This window comes from Erythrolamprus reginae, chromosome 2 (assembly GCF_031021105.1).
Source record: "Erythrolamprus reginae isolate rEryReg1 chromosome 2, rEryReg1.hap1, whole genome shotgun sequence".
In the NCBI taxonomy this organism is placed as follows: Eukaryota; Metazoa; Chordata; class Lepidosauria; order Squamata; family Dipsadidae; genus Erythrolamprus; species Erythrolamprus reginae.
The window spans coordinates 167,613,018-167,636,640 of NC_091951.1; the positions used below are offsets into that span (position 1 = coordinate 167,613,018).

Consider the following 23,623-nt stretch of genomic DNA (forward strand, 5'->3'; position numbering starts at 1 on the left):
TTCAAGAATGCATATTGGCCTTAAAAGAGCACTGAGAACAATATTGCAAGGGAAACCAGTTAGAAATCAATTTACAGAATGTAACCAAAAATGAGAAATAAATATACCTGTAGCACTCGAATTAGAAGAAGCCAAGCCAATAGCACCATTTTTAATGATGCCCAGCTATGCCCCTTCTCCAGTTTGGCAACATTCAATCTTGTTTAATCCAATTTTTTAAGATTAGCCCTTTTAAATCCCAAAATGTGTTCCTAAAGCCTCCCTAAGAAAACTGGTAGGGAGAGACTTCCTGAAGTGAAGGCTAAAGTGTGGATGACAATACCCAACTATTGGTTTAAAGTCAATCTTTCTTTCCCAATTAACTGCACTACAGAGACATTTGTCTCATCTCATCATTATTGCTCTTAACTAAAAACAAAATTCCAAATCTTTTCATTTATTCCTTATCAGCAAAAGTCTAGTAAGGGTTATCATATATAACATCTTAACCTTGATCAAATAAGCAAGCTTGTTATTACTTCCCTATTGCATTGGCATCCTTCAGTCTCGAAAGACCATGGTATCATATCCTGGATTCCCCATTCCCCATTACTTCCCTATACATTTAAAGTATCTTAACTTTTAACCCATTCAAATAGACTACTGTAGTTGATTTATTGTCATCTTTGTTTTATTTTCCCCCCAAAATCTTTCAAAACTTCAGCAAATCTCTTTTGTACATTCAGTAAGAGGAATTCAATCTTTTTTTTTTTGGTCACTTTTAAAAAAAATACTTCAAAACAAAAATATCTACCTCTCTTTTCCGGTTTGAGAGTTGTATATGTCCTTTAGATACTGAAGCTAATCCTGTTTCATTTGAAAGTCCAGTACATCCTTTTCTGTATCCCTCTCGTTACTCGCCAAATTTATAGCCACTTTTGGATTAATTTCAAACTTATCCAGAGTATCTTATTCTTCTTTCATTGTATGCTTAAGACTCCATCTATACATCTTTTTCAATAATTTCAAAGCTCATTTGTCATAAATTTTCAAAAACTTTTCATAATTTTCCATCAATAAATTTACTATTAGAATATTGCCTTGCATTCTGTTGTTATCCTCTAGCTCCCTCTAGTTTCCAACCTTTAAAGCCCTATTAATAACATTTTTCCAATACAGTACTTTTAAAATTGCATTTACAATTATTTATCTGATTAGAAGGTAATGTAATAAAATGTAATATTGCTTGCTCTTCCAAAGGAATTTAATCCTTCCAAAGCAATAGAAAAAATGCAAATCTAAAGTGATTATGATTTGGTCAAACTCAATGTTCTTTAAAAAAAAGGCTCTATTGTACAAAAATGGTTCCTCTCTCAACCCCCAGTCACTGAACCAGTAACCACTACGAGATGACAATTACTGTGCTTAACTCATCAGCAGTGGGTAATCTCCACTTTATTCCAGGAAGAAAGGTGACTTCGATTTTGTATCTGGGTACCGATTATATCATAAGATCATGTTATCAAAAAAAGCAACCAAAATTCTCAACAACTCAGTTCTGAAATGTGATATTCGATGAATTATTTTAAAAAGAAAAAGAAAAAAATAATTATATAAAAAGTATTTAGACAGATTTTCTTTTTCATTATATTTTCTTATCTTTATTTGTTCTGAATTTCCTTACATTTTATTTATAATTAATAAAAAATGATATTTGAAAAAAGGGATGGTGGACCTTGTGTAGCCAAAAACAGGTATTAACTAAACCTTTTTGAGAGGGAGGCACTCCTTCATGCACAGGAAGCTCTGGGTTTGTGTCTGATGTGTCTTCAGCTTGACCTAATCGAGAACAATTTGACTATAATGGCAAGGTTGGATTGTCTGCCTGCTGTTCCATGTGAAAGGCACCTCCTGCGGTAGTGTGTTGGATATATTCACTGTCTTTCTTTAGCAAACATTTGTAAAAATAATAAAGGTGAAAAATAAATAAATAATGACTCCAGATTTTCTGTTTAAACATAACGCTCTATCCCAAGCACTATTGGAGTATTTATTTGTTTGTTTGTTTGTTTGGATTTCTATGCCGCCCTTCTCCGTAGACTCAGGACATCTTACAAAACAAGAATAAATACAAAATATAACATGTGAAAAACCCAAAGATAAAATCTAATTCTAAAACCCTGGGATTATTAAAAACAAGCACCCATATTCATCCTATCACACTCATACATTTATATCGTTGGCTGGAACAGAATGCCAGAACTCAACGGCCCTGTATGAGGTGCTAATATAAATCCAGCACTAAAGTACCAATAAAGGACCCATTTTTATTTCAATAATTATAACAAAATGAATACTTGAGGAGTAAGATAGTTAAACCAAGTTGTGAGAGACCTAAGAACTATATCAAAGTGCCAGTAACATTAATCAACAAACAAAAAACTAGAATAGAAAGTAACTGCAAAAACTAAACCAATGAGTAAACTGATTCTGAAAAGAAATAACACATGAGATACTTCAGCTAATACTTTCCTTGATAGCTTAAATCTTAACTTATAGGGAGATGATTGAAGTCCCTGGCTTAGTCAAGAAATATGGCTTTACAATCCTTGCTAATCCTTGCTAATCCTTCCTAATCTGAAGATTTGCAATTAACAGTTGATTGTGGAAAACCAAACTAACAGCTGCTTCTACCAGTCAGAATCACATCATCCCTGCTTCTTACAGGTAGAGGACAAATTATCTGATCATAGGAATGATTGTACTTTTCCCAGTAGGTAAATCAGTTCTTATGTTGTAAACCTCAATAATATCCTAACTATATATTTTGCAAGACAATGTTGTCCTGTAGTTCAATTCTTCCTAGTATAAGAAATGGAATTATAAAATCAATAAATGCCATGCATATTTTCATCTAAGCAATATAACATATAAGTCTTTTTCCTTTAGGGAAATTGACCAGTCCTTTATTTTCATTATTATTTTAATTAATAAATCCAAGAACTATAATTAAAATAAAATTCTACAGAGTTCTGAAAATGCTTTCTTAATAATGAAGAAAAAATATACTAATGTTTCCAAGTGCTATTCCATATGTACTTATAAATATTCTGAACTATACACATGTGTTATATAGTTTACATACTGTATAATATATTACATATGTGCTGATCATATTTGTGGAGTTTGTGGAATTTTCCTTCAGTTTTTCCATCAAACAACTTTATTTAGACGTGATAGAAACATTACACAAAAATGAAGGAGCATAAAGTCATATACAAGTACCTCTTGATAATAAGGCCTCAAAAGTCTTGGGAAAATATACTATATTTATGATGGAATATCATACCTCTACATTTCATCACAAACTCAATTTTTTACATTGTAAAATAATGCCTACAGATTACCTGGAATGCTCACACAAATTTTATTTGTGAATGTAAGCTATTCCAAACTTACTGGATGGCAAATATTTTTTGAGTTTCAACAGCAATCTGTCTTCAGGTTTTCAATGAATTCAGTCATCAAGGAAAATGCCTTTTTGTGGAGGAATATCATTAAGAGTTCAAGTTAAAAGATTTAGATTAGATTTATTAGATTTGTATGCTGCCCCTCTCCGAAGACTCGGGGCAAGCTTTATTAGGTCAAATCTTCCATTGGTTGGTACAGCGCATGCTTCATCTGTTGGGGGAATGGGAAGTTCTACAGCCTGGAGTAAAATCATAAGTTCTACAGCCTGGAGTAAAATTTCATAATCAGAAAAAAAAGCTGACTTCCATTGAATTGTCATACTGTAATCAGCCATTCCCACTAATTTTGAACAATCAGAACCTCTCAGATGTGGAAGAGCATTTGAGGCAGGTAGAAGAAATTTCTTTCTTTCTTTCTTTCTTCATTTCTTTCATTCTTTCTTTCTTTCTTCATTCATTCATTCATTTATTGGATTTGTATGCCGCCCCTCTCCGTAGACTTAATGTAATAATAGAAAAGTTAAATGGATACATCTAGTAGCTTTTTCCACATTTTGCCCCTCTCAAAATGTTTGTGTGGATAGTTCTATAGATAATATTGAAAAACAAACGGATAAGAATCTAACTGTCATAGATGAAAATGGTTTATTTCTTCCCAGAAAGATTCTGATTTGAGCAAGTAAAATCTGGTATAAAGGCTTGCAATGCCCTCTGAAATATTTAATATCTATAGCCAAGAATCCAGAAAGATCAAAAACCAAAGCAAACCAAAAATTACTTCTCTCTTTTCTCATTAAAATATAAAATATCCCAAATGAAAATTCATCAGGAGTTGGTCCTATTAATGGACAACAACAAATTTTGTGTCCAAGTATTTGTATCATTCAGCCTATTAATAGAATGGATGCAAAAATATTTATCCAAATGTAGAAATACTGAAGAAGAGACTTAAGGTATTTCAAATATGTTTTAAAGTGAAGAGAAGAGAGAGGGAAAGTTCTTATCTGTTATTTATTGACATTTGAGGCAGTTTAAATGAATTGGCGATTACAAAGGATAAAATTAAAATAGACCAAATTAACACCAAAATCCAATATATATTGTCACTACCTGATTCAAACAATCCCAAAATATCAATCCCCAAATGCCTGCTCAAACACAGACTTAAATGCCTCCTGAAGAGCTAATACAAAGTGGGACCAGACATATTTCTAGCACTAAGCTGTTCTGAGAGCCATTATAGAGACTTTGGGTCCATGTTCTTCTAAATACTTACAAGCAGAGATGGGCAGCAGGCAAGACATGGTAAATACAGTTCTACCGACAAAAATGAAGCTGCATGTGCAGCTCCAGCTGACTGGGGGCAGTTACTTCCTGGATTACTGGTCCTTTTTCCCCCTGCTGCTACTGCTGCGTCTGCGCTCCTCACTTTTTTCCTCTTTCCTCCTTTCCTCCAACCTCATGTAGCCACCTTCCGAGGCCAGGAAGGAGGAAAGAGGGGATTACGCATGCGTCACAGACATTTTTAGATGCACCTATGCGAGCTCCGATGTGATTAATTGAACAAAGTGAAAAATCTCCCTCAAAATATCATAACTTTTTCTTGAAGATAAGCAGAGGAAGAGAGCAATTACAGAAGTTCAAAGAGAATCTAAGATTTGCGGTTTTAAGGGAAGACAGATCTTGTTTTGCTATCACGAAGTGAGTACAATAAATCTTAATAAAATGGCTGAAGGGGCTGAACCTAGCTTCGGGAAAATTGAAACAAAACTGGATCAACTGCTTCAGATTGTTGGTGGTTTTGAACAAAGATTTCTGCGAGTGGAAAATGTGTTGGAAAATCTTTCTTTAGATATTAAAACAGTTAAAAAGGAGCAGATGAGTCAGCTGAAAAAAATCAGAATTTAGAGCAACAAGTTAAAAGTCAGGCTGAGATTTGTAAGCAATTTAATTATAGGCTTGCCAATTTGGAAGATTGTCAAAGGAGATCCAATGGAATAAGATGAGAAAGACGATGCGACAAAAAAAATTAAGCTGGGGGACAAAATCAATGCAACAAATGGCAAGATATTTGAAGAAGAGAAAAGAAAAATCATGTATATTAGCATTGAGAGACCCCAGTGGAGAGATTAGATAGGCAAAGAACAGCTAGAGAAGATAATGAGAAAATATTATGAGGATTTGTATAAAGAGGAGCAGGTAAATATAGAAGTTCTTAATGTTGGGAAAATAGTAAGTGAAGAAGATAAACAAATATTGAATGCAGAAATTACAAAAGATGAAATTGCTAGAGAAATTAAAGTGTTAAAACAAGCCAAAGCACCGGGCCCGGATGGGTTTACAGGAGAATTTTATAAAACTTATATGAATGAACTGTTGCCGCATTTGGGGAACCTGTTTAATAATATATTGTTAGCTCATGATATCCCACAGACATGGAAGACTTCAGAGATTGTTACCATCCCGAAGATTGATCGAGATTTAAGAGACCCTGGGTCCTACCGTCCTATTAGTTTGGCAAATCAAGATGATAAAATATTTATGAAGATATTGGCAAATAGACTCAAAAATATTCTACCAAAAATAATTGAAGAGGATCAATATGGGTTTGTGAAGGGTTGGAAGATAAGTGAACCAATTAGAAATGTAATAAATGTGATGCACCATGTTACTGTTACTAAAAGGAAATTGGGAATTTTGAAATTAGACATTTATAAAGCTTTTGATAAAGTTAACCATAGCTATTTATTCAAACTCTATAAGGAAATAAATATGGGGGACAAATTTTGTGGAATTATAGAGATTTATAAAGGTAATGAAGCGTATATAAGGGTGAATGGACAAAGAACGCAGAGAATTAAAATACAAAATGTCACCAAGCAGGGATGCCCTTTATCTCCAATGTTATTTCTAATAGCAATAGAGACATTAGCTAATAAGATAATGCAAGATAATACTTGGGTAGGATATAAAATAGGGGAAAGTGTAGAGGCGCAAGAGATGAAAAATATAGTGGAGAATATAAGGAAAACCAAGAATACAAGAGTTAGGGAAATGAGAAGGGAAATATTACATAAGTGGTATTACACACCCGTTCAACTCGCATACTTTCAGCAAAATGTTAAGGGTATTTGTTGGCATGGGTACCAAGATAAAGGAGTGTTTATGAATATGTTTTGGGAATGCCCGGTGGTACAGAATTTTTGGCAAAAAGTGCAAGAGGATATTAATAGGATGTTAAATATACGATGGATAATAGGGGAATTAGAAATGAAACTAAACCTATTTGCAGATGATGCAATTATACTGACCCAGCCCCCAATGGAGATGATTAAAGGCATAAGAAATATTTTGCAAGAGTTTAAACAAGAATCGAGATTGTTGGTCAATATGGAAAAATCAGAGATTATGTGTTTAAATACAGGTCTGAGAGAGCAGATAGAAATTAGGAAAGAATCAGGGTTGAAGTTAGAATTAAAGAAAATTAAATATTTGGGAATTTGGTTATTGAGAAACCCAGCAAAAATTGAGGAGGTGAATTAGAAACATAGAAACATAGAAGTCTGACGGCAGAAAAAGACCCCATGGTCCATCTAGTCTGCCCTTATACTATTTTCTGTATTTTATCTTAGGATGGATATATGTTTATCCCAGGCATGTTTAAATTCAGTTACTGTGGATTTATCTACCACGTCTGCTGGAAGTTTGTTCCAAGGATCTACTACTCTTTCAGTAAAATAATATTTTCTCATGTTGCTTTTGATCTTTCCCCCAACTAACCTCAGATTGTGTCCCCTTGTTCTTGTGTTCACTTTCCTATTAAAAACACTTCCCTCCTGGACCTTATTTAACCCTTTAATATATTTAAATGTTTCGATCATGTCCCCCCTTTTCCTTCTGTCCTCCAGACTATACAGATTGAGTTCATTAAGTCTTTCCTGATACGCTTTATACTTAAGACCTTCCACCATTCTTGTAGCCCGTCTTTGGACCCGTTCAATTTTGTCAATATCTTTTTGTAGGTGAGGTCTCCAGAACTGAACACAGTATTCCAAATGTGGTCTCACCAGCATTCTATATAGCGGGATCATAATCTCCCTCTTCCTGCTTGTTATACCTCTAGCTATGCAGCCAAGCATCCTACTTGCTTTCCCTACTGCCTGACTGCACTGTTCACCCATTTTGAGACTGTCAGAAATCACTACGCCTAAATCCTTTTCTTTTGAAGTATTTGCTAACACAGAACTGCCAATACAATAGTCAGATTGAGGATTCCTTTTCCCCAAGTGCATTATTTTACATTTGGAAACATTAAACTGCAGTTTCCATTGCTTTGACCATTTATCTAGTAAAGCTAAATCATTTACCATATTGCCGACGCCTCCAGGAATATCAACCCTATTGCACACTTTAGAGTCATCGGCAAATAGGCAAACCTTCCCTACCAGACCTTCCCCTATGTCACTCACAAACATATTAAAAAGAATAGGACCCAGAACAGACCCTTGTGGCACACCGCTTGTAACCTGACTCTGCTCAGAATACTCACCATTCACAACAACCCTCTGGTGTCTATGCTTCAGCCAGCTGCAAATCCATTGAACTATCCAGGGATTAAGTCCAATCTTCACTAATTTATCTATCAGCTCTTTATGTGGAACCGTATCAAAGGCTTTGCTGAAGTCCAGGTAGGCAATATCCACGGCACCACCTTCATCCAACACCTTTGTGACATAGTCAAAGAAATCAATGAGATTAGTCTGACATGATTTGCCTTCAGTAAAGCCATGCTGATTTGGGTCCAATAATTTATTGTTTTTTAGGTGCTGATTTATCCTCTTTTTCAGTAGAGTCTCCATCATTTTAACGACAACTGATGTCAAGCTAACTGGCCTGTAGTTACCAGCTTCTTCTCTACTGCCCTTCTTGTGGATAGGCACAACACTTGCCATTCTCCAATCCTCAGGAACATCTCCTGTTAACAAGGATTGGTTAAACAAATCAGTCAGGGGGGTAGCAATGACAGATCTGAGTTCTTTAAGAACTCTGGGGTGGATGCCATCTGGACCCATTGCCTTATTTATCTTTAATCGTTCAAGTTCTTCTAAGACATCGGCTTCTAAGATCACTGGAGCTGAATCCGTACAGTTGGAGGCAATGCTATATCCCTCTATAGTATTATTTTGTAAGGTGTCTTTTGAGAAAACTGAACAGAAGTAGCTATTGAAATGGTCAGCGATCTCCTTATTCCCATTAATGCATGTATTTTTCCCGGTACTAAGCTTCGTGATGTCGCAGTTTTTCTTCTTCTTATCACTAATATATCTGAAGAAGGTTTTATCCCCCTTCTTTAGAGATTTGGCAATTTCTTCCTCTTTTGAGGCTTTAGCAGCATATATTATCTGTTTCGCCTCCTTCTGTCTCATTTTATACACCTCCCTATCAGCTATACTTCCAGACTCTTTATACCTCCTATAGGCAGCCTTTTTTTCATTGACTATAGTCCTTACATCATTGCTAAACCATAGCGGTTTCTTCTTCCTTTTACCTTTAGTTATTTGTCTTACATACAGTCCAGTGGCTTTTAAGATGGCCTTTTTAAATACAGTCCACTGGGTGCTCGCTCCTGCCATTTTATCCCTCCCCTTTAATTCATGATCTAAATATTCCCCCATTGCATTAAAATTTGTTTTTCTGAAATCCAATACTTTGGTTGCATTATAGGATTGCTCACAATGAGTTTTTACATCAAACCACAAACATAGATGGTCACTGCAACCTAAATTTTCTCCCACCTTGACATCTGAAACCCAATTCCCATTCGTAAAAACTAAATCTAGAATATTCTCCCCTCTAGTTGGTGTCTTAACCAGCTGTGCCAGAGCTGCTCCTGTAAAGGCCTCTACTATATTCTTACTTTTGCATGTAAGGGCACTGGGGATATTCCAGTCAACATCAGGCATGTTGAAATCACCCATAACCACAATATCTCCCTTTACTGCCATTTGGGTAATTTCATCCACCATCTTGTTGTCATATTCCTCAGATTGCCCTGGAGGCCTATAGATCACCCCAATTCTAATGACAGAACCGTCTTTATTTTGCATGCAAATCCAGAGGGTCTCTAGATCTTGACATGTATTTTGAATTAGTGTTTGAATTAGTGTTATAGACAAATATGGATGTTAAATATACGATGGATAATTACTAAGGAAATGGCAGTATTAGTCAAAAGTAATGCGATGGGAGAATTTAGAGAAATAAAACAAGCGGCAATAGAAAGCGCTCAGGTGGTAGTAGTCTTGGGTTGGAAGGACAAAATGGACAATGCAAAATTGGTACCGGTACATGGTGGATCACATTCAATTTGATATTATGGATAAAAGGATGAATTTGGTTAATGAAACTGAGTTGCGACAACTGATGGAATAATGGGACAAGGTAAGATGATATATGGCGAGTAGAATCCGAGACCAAGCTACAAGAAACAAATTGGAATCACTTTATAATATATAAATAAATAGACACTTTGCTCTTGGGTTAAAATGGTTTATACAAGAGAGACCCCCGATTTGATGGTGGGGTATGAATGTTTGTCTGGTGGTGGGCACAATTCACAAAACACTTGTTTTATGTTGTGTGTGTGTTTACATTGTAAAAAATCAATAAAAATATTTATTTAAAAAAGGAAGGAGAAAAGAGGAAAAAAGCGAGGAACATGCAACAGCAGCAGCAGGGGGAAAAAGGAGAGCTGAGCTGAGCCAAGCCGCACCAAAGCGGTCTGGGCTGTGTTTTTTCCGCTTGTGAAGCCCTCACTCCACCCGCAGCTGAAGCATTGTGCGGCAATAATAACCTTATAACTCTCTCTTGGCTTTCCAATATTTTTAAATCCCCCCCCCTCCTGTCCTCCTCTCTCGGAAAGCGGCAGGGAGACCAGCACTGGCAGGAGTTCTGGGGGGGGGGGCTTTTCCTCCCTCCTCTTTTCTCAACAGCTGGTCAACACCTGTTTGCCTTGCTACCCAGCCTGAGGGGGAGGGGCCAGGAAGAAGAGCACAGGAAATGCGAAGCAAATTGTCACCCAAGCGAGTGACACTGGTGAGGTTGTAAGTCGAAGACTTAACAATTCACTTTAACAATGATGATCGTTCAAGCCACTCCTACCCAGTCACATGACCATCGAGCCACACCCACAAAATAAAAATTTTGGCTGCCCATTACTGCTTATAAGAATGTTGTAACTTTTATAAAGTACATTTTTTAATCCTTCTACTAGGCAGAAGGTACTACTGTTGCTTCTTGATCACCTGGACTGTTTAATGCTACTAAACTCTGAAGACAATATGAGAATCAAAGTCAAATCAAAGCTAAAATCATGGACTTGGGGAGTATAAGGAACTAGCAGAATATAGGAACATGTTGAAAGGAATATGAAAGTACGTGAAAAAACCTCCGACCAACTGTTTAAAATCATTTGAAGCTATTAAAGAGTTACAATATAACTGCCGTGCCTCCCACCCGAGAGATATGAATGCATTTTTGGTGCTCCGCAATTGGCTTACCGCCAGTTGCAAGGTCCCATCATGAGACTATGATTTGCAATGAAATGCCCATTGGATACATTGCTTAACAACCGTGTGTACACTTAACAACCACTTATTTCTTTAATGATTTCACTAGGCTTCATTGCGGTTGTTAAGTCGAGGATTACCTACATTCCTGAAAACAAGAACAAAAAGTCGCTTGGAAGCATCCTAGCTCAGCCATTCAAAATTAATGGATGTCAATAAAGTATAGAAATTTTGTTAATTGAAAATATCCCACCTTATTCTTTGAGTATGGAATTGTATTGAAAAGGGTATATTTTTCTTCTTCATTAATTCATATTTAATTTTAGAGAATTAGCTTTGAGAATCAGCTAGATATTGCTTCAAAACAGAGAAATAAAACTTAACTGGCCTAAAATCTTGTGTTTGCATCCAAATTTTCAACCAGCAGCATAGTTAGCCTGAGGCTGAAACCCTGAACTCCTATTTAGAGCTGAAAAATGTTCAACAGTTAATTGGCAAAAGAAACTCTAAGAATGGGGGGAAATCTTCAATTTATCCAAAATGAATTTTGTGATGGGTCTGGCAAAGAGAACTGTCAGAGTACTGATCTCTTATATATCCTCATCTCTTCCAATTTATCACACTGATTTGTATGCCCATCCTGTCATTCATGAGTACAACAGATAGAAGTGGCAAAATTATAGTGGCAGCAGTCAAAGAAGAAACCATAAGAAAATTCAAAAGTTCTGCTGTGGAATTAAATTTGACACGTAGGGATTTGAATTTATAACGGTGCAAGCTTATGAGCCAAATCATTCACACCACTTTGCTAAATCTTTCGGAGGAATAATCATAATCTTTATTATGCCCACTAACCACTAAACTAAAACTATTGATTTCATATGAAGAATAAAAGAACAAAGGAACAAAATATGGGGAGCCATGATATATAAAAGAAAGCATAAATGTTGCCTAGAGAGAATAATAAAATGCTATTAAATGATAAAATAAAAGGTCCAAATCAATTACCGGTAATAAGAATATACTAAAGAAATGAAGCTTCCCATTCAATCTGATTTCTCTACTCGGTAGCAAACGTAGTTTGAAACTTGAGAAAACTCTTCCCTTTGGGAGGGTTAAAATTAGATCTTTATGCTACCTACTAATTCCAGGAAAAAACATGCATTGTGAGGCTTACAATTATCTCCCTTTTTGAAAGCAGAAAATTGATGGTACACAGACTTCTATGGAGTTCACTGCATTTGGTTGTTTGCCTAGAGATGCTTCATTGCCTAACCAGATAATATCACAAAGACTCTGCAGTTCAACCCTGACCTACCTGCGGGTAGTCCTTGACTTACTGCAGGTAACCTTTGACCATTCATTTAGTGACCACTCAAAGTTACAACAGCACTGAAGTAAGTGATTTACGACTGTTTTCCACATTTTTAACCATTGCAGCATCTCCAGTCATGTCATCAAAATTGGGACACTTGGCCACTGGCATGTATTTATGATGATTTCAGGGTCTTGGTCATGTGATCATCTTTTGCGACATTCTGACACGTAAAACTAATAGGGAAGCCAGATTCAATTAACTGTGTTACTAACTTACCACTGCAGTGTTTCACTTAACAACTATGGCAAGAAAGGTCATAAAATGGGGCAGAACTTTCTTAATCCATCTATATATTCCCTTCTATATAATCCTGTTCCTAGAGCTAGTGCCACCCTATTTTTTCACACCTTTCTTTCTTATGACAAATTTAGAAACTCTTGATTTTTTCAGGGGCGGTTCTGTAGTACAAATTGTTAACAAGACATTCAAGCATAATTTCTTGGATACGTTTTTAACATGAAAGGCAAACTCTGTGCTTTGTAACAGTCTGGCCACTAAAAAAATAAAAAATAATGTGCACTATACTCCCTATTGTTGGAAAAGGCAAAGTTGAATAGGGAGGGCCAATGCAACCAGTAACTATTAAGCCATGCTGATCTAATCTTTTTTGGATGTTCAGAAAAATGTTAAGTCCGCATCTTTAAACTCATAAATATTTAGGTGAAAAAGTCTTATATTAAACTGGAGGGAAAAGTGAAAATTAGTAGGCTTGCATAAGCAAAGTCGAGGAAGGCACATTCCGGCCATTTAAACTTGTTATTTTTCCTGTACGTTTGCTGGTTTTACATAAGAAAAGAGGGAATAACTTGAGATAAATGAGTAAACCTGTACTTCCTCTCTGCAAGTGTATACATTCTATGCACAAATTATTTGTGATGATTTATGTTCACAACAAAAGAGTTCTGCAGTTCTTCAGTAAAGGTAGGTGAAGACCACATGGGAAGGTAGGAAGAAATGGATGAAATGGAAATGAAAGAGGTCAGGAAAGCTGTGGGGAAAATGGCCAACTGGGTTGGTGTATAGGTTTGGCAGAGAAGTAGACAAAGAGGGACAGTAGCAATGGTTAAAAGCAGGAAGAGAATGGAAGTTTATTTATTATTTATTTATTTATTACTTAGATTTGTATGCCGCCCCTCTCCAAAGACTCGGGGCGGCTCACAACACGTGGAAACAAATCATAAATAATCTAACAAATTTAAAATTAAGTTGGTGGCCAGACTGATGGGCAGACCAGCACAAGGTCTGCCCATCAGAGTGAGGCCACAGGATTTTAGAGATGCTTAGGTGGGGCAAGGCCAAAAAAACATTGGGAACCACTGAACTAACCTTTATATTGAAAAGACAGATCTTTGAGTTTATTGCAGCATATCATTGAATATGTATGCATGAATCTTTCTGAAACTGTTGCAACAGAATAACTATTGCAAAGATAGTTCTTCCATGTGTGTACGTGTTTTTTTTCCTGAGGGAACATGCCATTCATTTCCAGTAATACATGACTGGAAAAAGAAGTAGGAATGGACTTTCATTTTAATTAATTTGTGTTTCATGCAAACAACACGAAACAACACATTATTGAAATTATGAGGAAAGTACAGCATTTTCTCACTAATATCCTCAGCTGTGGAAATAAAATGAAGGCAACACAATACAATTAAAAGAAACCTAACAGTGTTTCAAGTTACGGTCTATTTTTAAAAATTCAAAATATTGTCATTAGATGCTTTATTCTTGTTTATCACATTTTTTTCTTAACACATTCTCTTTACCTTAACTATATCATCTATGAAATCTATAGTGATTTCTTGGGATCTAAGCACCCTCTCCTCTGCCTAATTTATTAAACTTAAAAGAATTTTTTTTCTTTGAAATAATATTGTTATATTTTTTGTAACTCAGCTACTTAAGACTATTCATATAGCAAGTGTAAGATAATATAATCTACATGAATATTTGTGTTGTTAACCTATAAAATGTTCACATAAAATTATTAGGATGTTCAAATGTTGCCCTAACTTATCCTAGATTTACAGACAAAATCTAGCCAACAAACAGAAAATTAAATATAAAATTACCAAAAGAATCTTGCAATCAATTCACATTGGTAAGTGAATCTGGCTTCCCCATTGATTTTGGTTGTCAAAGGATGATCACATGACTCTGGAACACTTAATCCATCATAAATACATGCCAGTTACCAACTGTTCAAATTTTGATCATGGGACCACAATGGTCATAAGTGGGGGGAAATGGTCATGTCATTTTTTTTCCCAGTGCCATTGTAAAATTGAATAGTTACTAAACAAATAGTTGTAAGTCAAGGACTGCCTGTATAATATTTCTTGAAGCTATCTCAAGAAAGGATTTCATAAATATTCTTCTTACCTCAGAAATTCTTCCAGCTTCCGTATCTTCTTATGTAATTCTATTCTTTCTTTATCAAAATCACTCTGAATTTCATAAATCTAATTAAGAAAAAAAGGAAGAGTTAACTCTAGAAACCATGTGATAAGTGACATATTTATTATTGTTCAGATTTGGGACTGTTGAGATTAGCTCTGTAACTACGATCTCTACAGAGCTTGACTTCAGAATTTGGAAATTCCAGCTAATGAATAATGCTACAGACTAAGCATTAAGAAGTATATACCAATGCAATCACATATTGTAATTATCTGTCAAAAATATGCTAGTATATTCTATGCTGAGCAGGCACTGGATTATATAACCTCTAAAGCCCCTTCCTACTACAACTCTATGTTCTACCTATTATTCAACATTGCAAAGTTTTATTATTGCAATGTTTTAATATTGTTTAGTGGTGAATTATTTTGAAGTTTTATTACACTGTGACTTTGGTTAAAACTTTTTAGTTACATAGAAAATAAATGACATAGCTAAAGAACTGTTTCGAACTGCTACTGAAGTCATGCTAATAATATTGTATGACTACATTACTGTATATACATTCTTAAAATGGAATATGCTTGCATTGCAAATAGTAGGGGCTTGAAAGCTCTCTTTCTCTTTTTGTAACAGCTGTTTTCCATACTGACAAACCACATCTGCAGTTGAATGGTTGTCTTTTCACAACACAAAATTACTATTATCAAAAAATGTAATTATTATTATGGTTGTGTGGGGTATGTCACATCTTTGAATTGTGACTGTTGACATATAGACTGAGGAGCTAACAAACCATAGCTGTTTGGGATAGTGTTCACATTGCCTCTACCATCAATGTTGAATTACAATAATCACAAAAGACAGCTCAATGTTTGTCGCACAGGAAATTGACTTTGTAATAAAGTGTGACTATTTCATCTTATCTAGTTTTGTCTAATCTGACTGGCAGCAACTGAAGAGTCCTCAAAGTTGCAGCCCTGCTAAATTCAAGTCACCTTACTGACCTCAGCTTTCAGAGGTCAGAGGTAAATGATTCATTATGTAGATCAGTTTTAAATAAAACAAAATTAGGGTTCGTCAATATTTATCTTAAAAAAATAAACATCTGCATTCTAATTGGCAAAGATATTGGAGATTTTGATAGTGTGTTTTAGCAGCATTTACTTCTTATTTCTCCCCAATTCCAAAGAAAATAAATTCAAAGAAACAAATAAACAGTTTATTTTTAAGGTATATGCTACCCAACCAGGGCAATCTAATAACAATCAAAATTAAAAATTAAAAACTATCAGTTAAAATGATTCCAAAGTAATAAATTATTATATACCACAACATATTTACAAACACAATAAAAATAACATTATACTGAACCTCTGAATGTGATAATGCTACTTCTGACTTTCAATAAAATTATAGCAAATCTACTCTACCATCTAACTTTACTAACATTCTCAATATTTCTATTTAATGGTTTGTTAACCAAAGCTCTCTATGCAGTTTACAATAATATGTCTGCTTTCTTAAATAAATTTTCAAATCTCTTTTTTTAAATGTATCCAAAAATGTTAGAATTGGAGTATGGCAGAGAACTCTATAATATATGATGCAAATCTTGAAATACAGTGCAAATAGGATGGAATATTAGGGAAAAGGAAAGTACAGATAGTCCTCAATTTACTTAAATGATTCATTAAATGATTGAGGTTACAACAGAATGAAAAAAGTGACATGACTTATGAACATTGCAGCAATCCCATGGTCACATGATCGAAATTCGGATGCTTAGCAACTGATTCATATTTATGACTGTTGCAGTGTCCCAGGTTGCTGTAATCACGTTTTGTGACCTTTTGACAACAAAACCAATAGAGAAACCAGATTCGCCTTATAACTGTGTTACTGCAGTGATACACTTAACTGTCTTGCTTAAAAACAGAAATTTTGGGGTCAATTGTGGTCGTAAGTCAAGGATGAACTGTAGAAAAAAAAATCCTATCCTATTGACTTTGACATATAAACAGAATCATGGCAAAAGAGGAGCTTGCACAGGTAGTGGGGAACTGCTTATCGTAAGGCCTAAAACTCTAGCACCAAGAACTAAAATTGGGGCCTGCCCTTAATTGAATCTGCTTTAAGTTTAAGTTTAAGTTTAATCAGATTTGTATGCCGCCCCTCTCCGCAGACTCGGGGCGGCTCACAGCAACAGCAATACAAGACAAATCCAATATTAATACCCTCTATAGAAGGAAACATACAAAAATGAGGCAGATTGAAAGGAAGACATTCTGGACCAAGGTCAGAGTTTCCACTATAACCAACCAACCACCACTAAATGAAGAGGGTATCACCTCATGGTTCCTAGCCATTGATGCCAGAACCATCTCACAGACCTGAAGGAGAAGATAAAGAATACTGAAGGGATAGGCAAGTTAGTCCAGCTGAGACATCAGAATCACAGTCTTATCTATATTGTCTTTATTGATGAGCAGGCAACTTATCAATGTATCTAAAAGACATCACCATAGGGAGAACCATATATTCTCATTTATCTTGTGGAAAAAAAGCCATTGGTAACACTGGAATAGATGCAGTCTTGATAGCCAGACTGTCAGATTAGGCAATCAAAGGAAAGGATATACAAGGGGGCAGGGAATACAAAAACAGCACTTTGAAGGATACCTACTGAACAAAGAAACACCATGGAATACTGTGAGGTTAGTATAAACAAAAAGAATAGCCACAGAGATCTGACTGAGACCAAGATAAAACACTGCCAGTGATGCTCATTGCCAGCAACCTTGTCAATGATATATGGTGATCAAGGGTCTTAAATATTACTGAACATGATTTTTTAAAATCTGTGATATAAAATTCATTTTTATCTAAACTTCACTGAAACATAGCCAAGTACTAATATATTTCTTAGGCAAAATATAAATGCTCTGAAAACATCAGTAAGTTCATTCTTGCTTGACATTTATTTTTAGAGTTTCTACATTCACCAATTTTATATTCCCTCTGTGCCCAATACTTTCATATTATAATTTTCATAAGTAAACTTTTACGGCCTTGACATGATATCCTCTGTACACAAAAACAGCATGCTTCTTGATTACCTTTGTGTCATGAATTCTCTCTAAATCAGCTTTTTCTTCTAGAAACATTTGCTCTTGTTCCTGAAAGTAGTTGAGTCAATAAAATTACCATTGTTATTTTTTTCATCATAAACTAAAATATATTCCAAGAAATAATAAATCTTGTATTTCAGTGGGAAGATCTGTAACTCAGAGTAGATAACCAGTTAGAACAGATGAGAGATTTATCAAGGAAAGGGAAGGGATGGAGAATTGAGTTGAGAATCTTCTCAGTTCTAGTCTCATAAAAAAACTATGTATATAACCATTTGGTTGAAAGCATGCAAAATCATTCTTGGCCTTTTCCATCTTCCATAATTGGAAAGTTCTCCTTTTCTATCTTTCCTCATCTCTTTATTTCCTGAGGCAGTTTCTACCACTACATCATTCTTTGAGCCTCTATTGCCAATGTCTCCCTCTTCTGAGGTAATCAGGTCCTTTGTCTAAATGGTTCCACTCCTCTTCTGCCATGTACAGGCATGCTAGCACAGTAAGGCATATATATGCAAGATATGCAAAATGTGATATCTATCCAGTGCAGGTCTGCCTCAGTTGACCTGCACTGGAAGTGGTAATTGGAAAGTTCTGGACTAGGGGTGGACTCCTGGTAGTGTAGAATTCTAAATGCCATCCTATAGCGTTAGACCAAAAAATGTTGAAAGGCAAAAAATTTAAAATACCTCTGTATAAAGAATAAGAACAAAAGCCAAGAATGCTTACAATGTAGCACCAAGGCAACAGATTTATGCTAATGTACTAATTTATACAAATGTTGAGATTGACAGGATGTAATTTTCAAATTCACCAAATGCTTTTTTGTTCTACTGATAAGCACACTTTTCAAATCATTCCACAAGAAAAAAGAAAAAAAAATATTTAAAAGCTTTAGCCTGAAATAAGAAAGAAAGTATTCCATTATTTTTATTTATTTATTTATTTATTGGATTTGTATGCCGCCCCTCTCCAGAGACTCACAATATTGTCAAGGTCTCCAACAACTCTTTCTTTCTCTGTCTTTCTCTCTCTCTCTCTCTTTCCCTCCCTTTCTCTCTTAAAAAACAGAAAGTGCTCATCATTCTGCTGAGTAAAAAATCAAAGCTCACCTGCAGTTGTTGCTGACTTTGATGGTCCAATTCTAATAACTGTTGTTTTAATTCAGACACACACTCCTTTAAGTCCTCTGTCACATCTGATGTCTATAAAGATTTAATGAAAATGGGAATGTCGGTCTGCAATTCATTTGGACAGAAATAGCTATATTTTTCAAAGTTATGCTTTAAAAGGTAAAAGGAATGAAATACTCTAATTGTCCAATCATCCGCAGAAGACATGCTAAGAATCCCTCCTTTCTGGGGCATTTATGCAATTTGGACTGGACAGCAGGTACTGACACTACACTTCCTCTGTACCAACCAGTGTCTTATTATTTCACAAAACTGCCACAAACAGTCCTTGGATTATAACCACTTGTTCAGCAAAAGTTCAAAGTTACACTAGCTCTGAATGCAGAGAAATTATCAGAGATCTTCAGAGTTTCAGCTGTCACAATGTCCCCACACTCATGTTGTTGCGATCCAAGTTTGGCTCATAATTACAAAGTCACAATAGGTTACAATCACATGATCATGATTTCCAATATTCCCTGACAGCTTCCACAAGTAAATAGAGAGCGTGTAGGAAGTTGTAAGTCATGACTATATGAGATCCTCATTTGACAAACTACATGGCCTTTGTTTAATTACAGCAGGGCTATCAAACTCCCAACCTGCGAGTCGGACGCATCAGACTCTGGTCATGCTCATGCTTAGCAAAGGGGGAAAAGGTCCTGATACGTCACGTGACTCCACTATGATGTTTGACATCCCTGAGTTACAGGTACTGAAACTGCTGGAATCACCATCACTAAGCGACAAAGACATGTGACATCTTGTTTTACAACTATGTAAACAAAGTTCCTCATCCCAGTTGCTGTCATAATTTGAGGACTAATTGTAAAATAATTTTCTTTTGTTTTATCTAAGGCTAAGATTGCTTATCTATGAATTTATGGTTTGCTACAGCTAAGCATTTATATAATTGGGGGATCATGCTGATTTTGCTTTGCTACTGTACTATATGCTGCCTGCAGAGTTGTTGGATTAGTTAACAAATATAACAAATACTTAAATAAAAAATATCAAAGCTTTTAAATACAAATCTTGTAATCTGATATAGCCACTGACTGGATATGAAATTTAGAGATGCTATGAATTCGAACCACCTGAATTTCTTCTGATGCTAACCTATTAAATGCAGATATGGTGGGAAGATGCTTCCAAGAAGGGTAAGTTGAAGTACACTAGGATTGAATGCCAGGTGCAGGTAGTCCCCAATGTACGAAAATTGAGCCCAAAATTGCAAATGCTAACCTAAGCAAGACAGTTAAGTGAGTTTTGCCCCATTTTACAACCTTTTTGCCACAGTTATTAAGTGAATCAGACTTCCCCAATTATCTTGCTTATTGGAAAGTTACAAAAAGTTGATCACATGACCACAAGAGACTGCAAACATCATAAATACAGGGCAGTTGCTAATTTTAATCACCTGACCAGGGGAATTCTGCAACAGTTATGTGAAAAACAGTCCTAAGCCACTTTTTTTAGTGCTGGTATAAATGTGAAAGGGTAACCAAACAAATGATTGTATATCAAGAACTACCTGTATACTCGTAGCTATGTGCTTTAGCAATACTCTTTGGGTAACGTATTAGAAATATATATTATTGGACTCATATACTTCTGATGTGCTTTAAATCAAAAAAGATGGCTGGAAGTAGATGATCAATTTAGTTAGAGTGGTCAGGATATCATTCCATACTGCACAGTAGAAGGCAACGTTAAGCCACTTCCGTATTTTACTATGAAAATCAAAAGGATAAACAAGATAAAGTGACTGAGTGTCAGATGATGGGCCCCTTGGGTCGAATGCAACTTAATATGCTATTGAAGAATGTCTGAGGATCTTTCAGTACACTAGTGATGCTTTTGATGTAACTAGATTAAAGCTTTTCAGACATTTAGTTGATGTTGCCGTGCAGGGGGAAAAAAACTCAAAGCTACAAAGACAGCACTGCAGTGGGAGCATGGAAGGTAGAAAGTATGAATGCGAGAAAGTTCAACAGTGAAATATAAAATAAATTGACTTATAAAATAAATCTTAAATGGCATCGGTGAATTGAAACAGATTGGAACTGGACATTTTCAGTCAGAATATTAAATTATTTACTACTCACAACATGAACAAAAAAATAAGGACACTGCTTTCATAATAGGAAGGATACAGTAAAGACAATACATAGTGGATACAAAGCGGTCAATGATCAAACAATTTCAATCAAATAATTTTTTCATAGACAGCTTTCTAATATAATGGGTATTTTAAGTTTCAAAGCAAATCAAATACTTTTATCAAAATCAATAACCAGATCCAAATATAATTTGGTAACATTATTTCAAGAAAAAAGGGAGTGTGATCAAAGTAGCCAAACAATTTTCAGAAAACAGGAGAAAAAGGAGAGGAAAGATAAAACCAGCAGATAAGAACTAGAATGGCAGACCATATTTAAAGTATGTCAGGCAGCAGAAATTCTCAAAAATGTTTAACCATCAGTATAGTACAGAGCTATACTGCTATGTAATAGTTTAGTAAAGTAATAAAATATTAAAACATTGATGTAATTAAAATGCGGTGATAAAATGTAAAAGGGGTATAAGTAAAACAATTAAGTTCTATCTGGAATAATTTTAGTATTACTTTATCATTTATTTACCACATTTTATATGACAAATTTCACCTAAATTGACTTGGGATTTTACAATAAAAATTAATTTAGAAACATAAATAATAAGTAAACAAACAAGAAAAAAGGAAATATAAAAAATGAATCAGATACGAAGCATGATAAAAATGTGAAAAAAGTAAAAAGAACAATTGCTTCTGACTTAGCATATAGATAAAAAATAATCCAATTTACTCAAAAGCAAAGAATAAGTCTACTTTACTTCCATAATCCCATATAATTCTAATAATCAAATCCCCAAATCATGTCTCTCTTAGTTCCTTGCAAAAGTCCAAAAGTGAAGTTCTACTTGGAATAATCGGAGCATAATTGACCATGCTTTGTAATGGGTTTCTATAATTATAATTTAAGGATATTTAAAAGTCTGAGAGGAAGTAAGTATAGTAATCAGCTATTGTCTCCAGCACTTGCAGTTAAAAAAGGAATCATAATGTTGTTTTGAATATTCTTGTAAAAGTGCCAATGGGAACACATTGTGCCCATCCATTAAAAAAAAATACTTTCCCCAGCTAAAGATGAAATGAGAGGTTTGCTGGTTTCCAAGGACCTGTTTCTAGTAGGACTCTAGTACTTTGAGATTGTGAGTTGACTTCAGACAAATATTCAATATCTTTGCAACATGGTTCCCTGCTATGAACTCAGAGGACGGGAGTATTTGGGGGAGGGGGGTTCCCTCAATCTCTGCCTCAACCCTACCTTCTTCCTGACTTAGTGCTGCTTGCCTAGAGGTTGGAGGGATCAAAATGAAATGGCTGTAATGACAGGAACAAAGGTATGGCAGAAATGGGAAACTGGCAGAGGTTCAAGATGTCACAGAGAATCAGGCCAACATTGCGAGCCATGCAGAGCTTGTTTCTACCCTGCCAGCCAGCACGAATCCCTGGCCGCAGATTGGGGGTAGAGAGCCAAGCAGAGCCAAGGCAAAACCATCATCTGCAGCACTGAGGAACATGACCAGGACAAGGAAACAGTGAGAGATGGAAAGCAGACCTGGAGTCTAACTCAGTGTCTGTCAGAAAGAGCTACAGGCCACAGCAAAGTGTGTGTGTGCTGAGAGAGGAAGGCGAGGAGAGAGACAGCCACAGGAATCAGCCTGGAGTCATATTTGAAGCCAGCCCAGAAGGGCAACAAGTGGAGACTGGAAGCAAGAACTGGCCTGAAGCTCAGAGAACCAACAAGGGCCTTGGCAGAGAAAATAAGCAGCACAGATAAGAGTCCAGAGACTAAAGGAGTGATGGCAAACCTCCTCAGCATCAAGTAGCGAAAAGGTTGTGCAGAAATATCACGCATGCATGTGTTCTGGAAAGTGAAACTTACGGGTTCTAGCATGCATGCATGTCCAACAATCAGCTGGCCGATACACATGTGCAGGCCAGGGTTTGGCACTGCTGAATGCACAAAAGGATCACTCTCTGGAAAACCTGAACCTCTGGGTTCTGGCATGTGTGCACACCCGATAATCAGCTTGCCGGCATACATGCTCACACCAGTTTTTGGCACTGTCGCACATGTGAAGGACAGCTGATTGCCTCACACGCATGCGCACCAGAAGCCCAGAAGACAAACAAGCAAAGCTGCGTGTGCCAGGCGAGATGGTTTCAAGTGCCACTTTGGGCAGACTTGCAATAGGTTCACCATCACAAGACTAGAAGGAGGAGTGCAAGGCCTAAAGACCAGAGATGGGTTTGTTATCTTAAAGGCAGGCCAGGTTTGTGGTGGCAGAACCCCCAATAATGCTGGAGACCGGGGTTCGAGACCAACATGGAGTCCAGAAACCAGAAATAACTTGCATGGTGAGGCCAGACCCTTTGAGCAAAAAAGGGTTTTTCTAGGATAGGGAGAATCTGATC

At 35.9% G+C, this 23,623-nt stretch overlaps 1 protein-coding gene across 8 annotated transcripts in view; it reads right to left on the minus strand.

Moving 5' to 3' along the window:
• The window catches only part of CEP112 (centrosomal protein 112), a 346,088-nt gene that overhangs the window by 230,408 nt on the left and 92,057 nt on the right, over window positions 1–23,623 (minus strand). For 6 of the 8 annotated variants that reach the window (XM_070740313.1, XM_070740309.1, XM_070740314.1 and 3 more), the window contains 3 exons: window positions 19,039–19,131; window positions 17,918–17,977; window positions 14,781–14,860 (listed from right to left, as the gene is read on the minus strand). In XM_070740313.1, coding sequence (XP_070596414.1) covers window positions 14,781–14,860; window positions 17,918–17,977; window positions 19,039–19,131 — 233 coding nt within the window. The remainder of the gene's footprint in view (window positions 1–14,780; window positions 14,861–17,917; window positions 17,978–19,038; window positions 19,132–23,623) is intronic. The other 2 variants (XM_070740316.1, XM_070740315.1) reach the window with 1 other exon arrangement.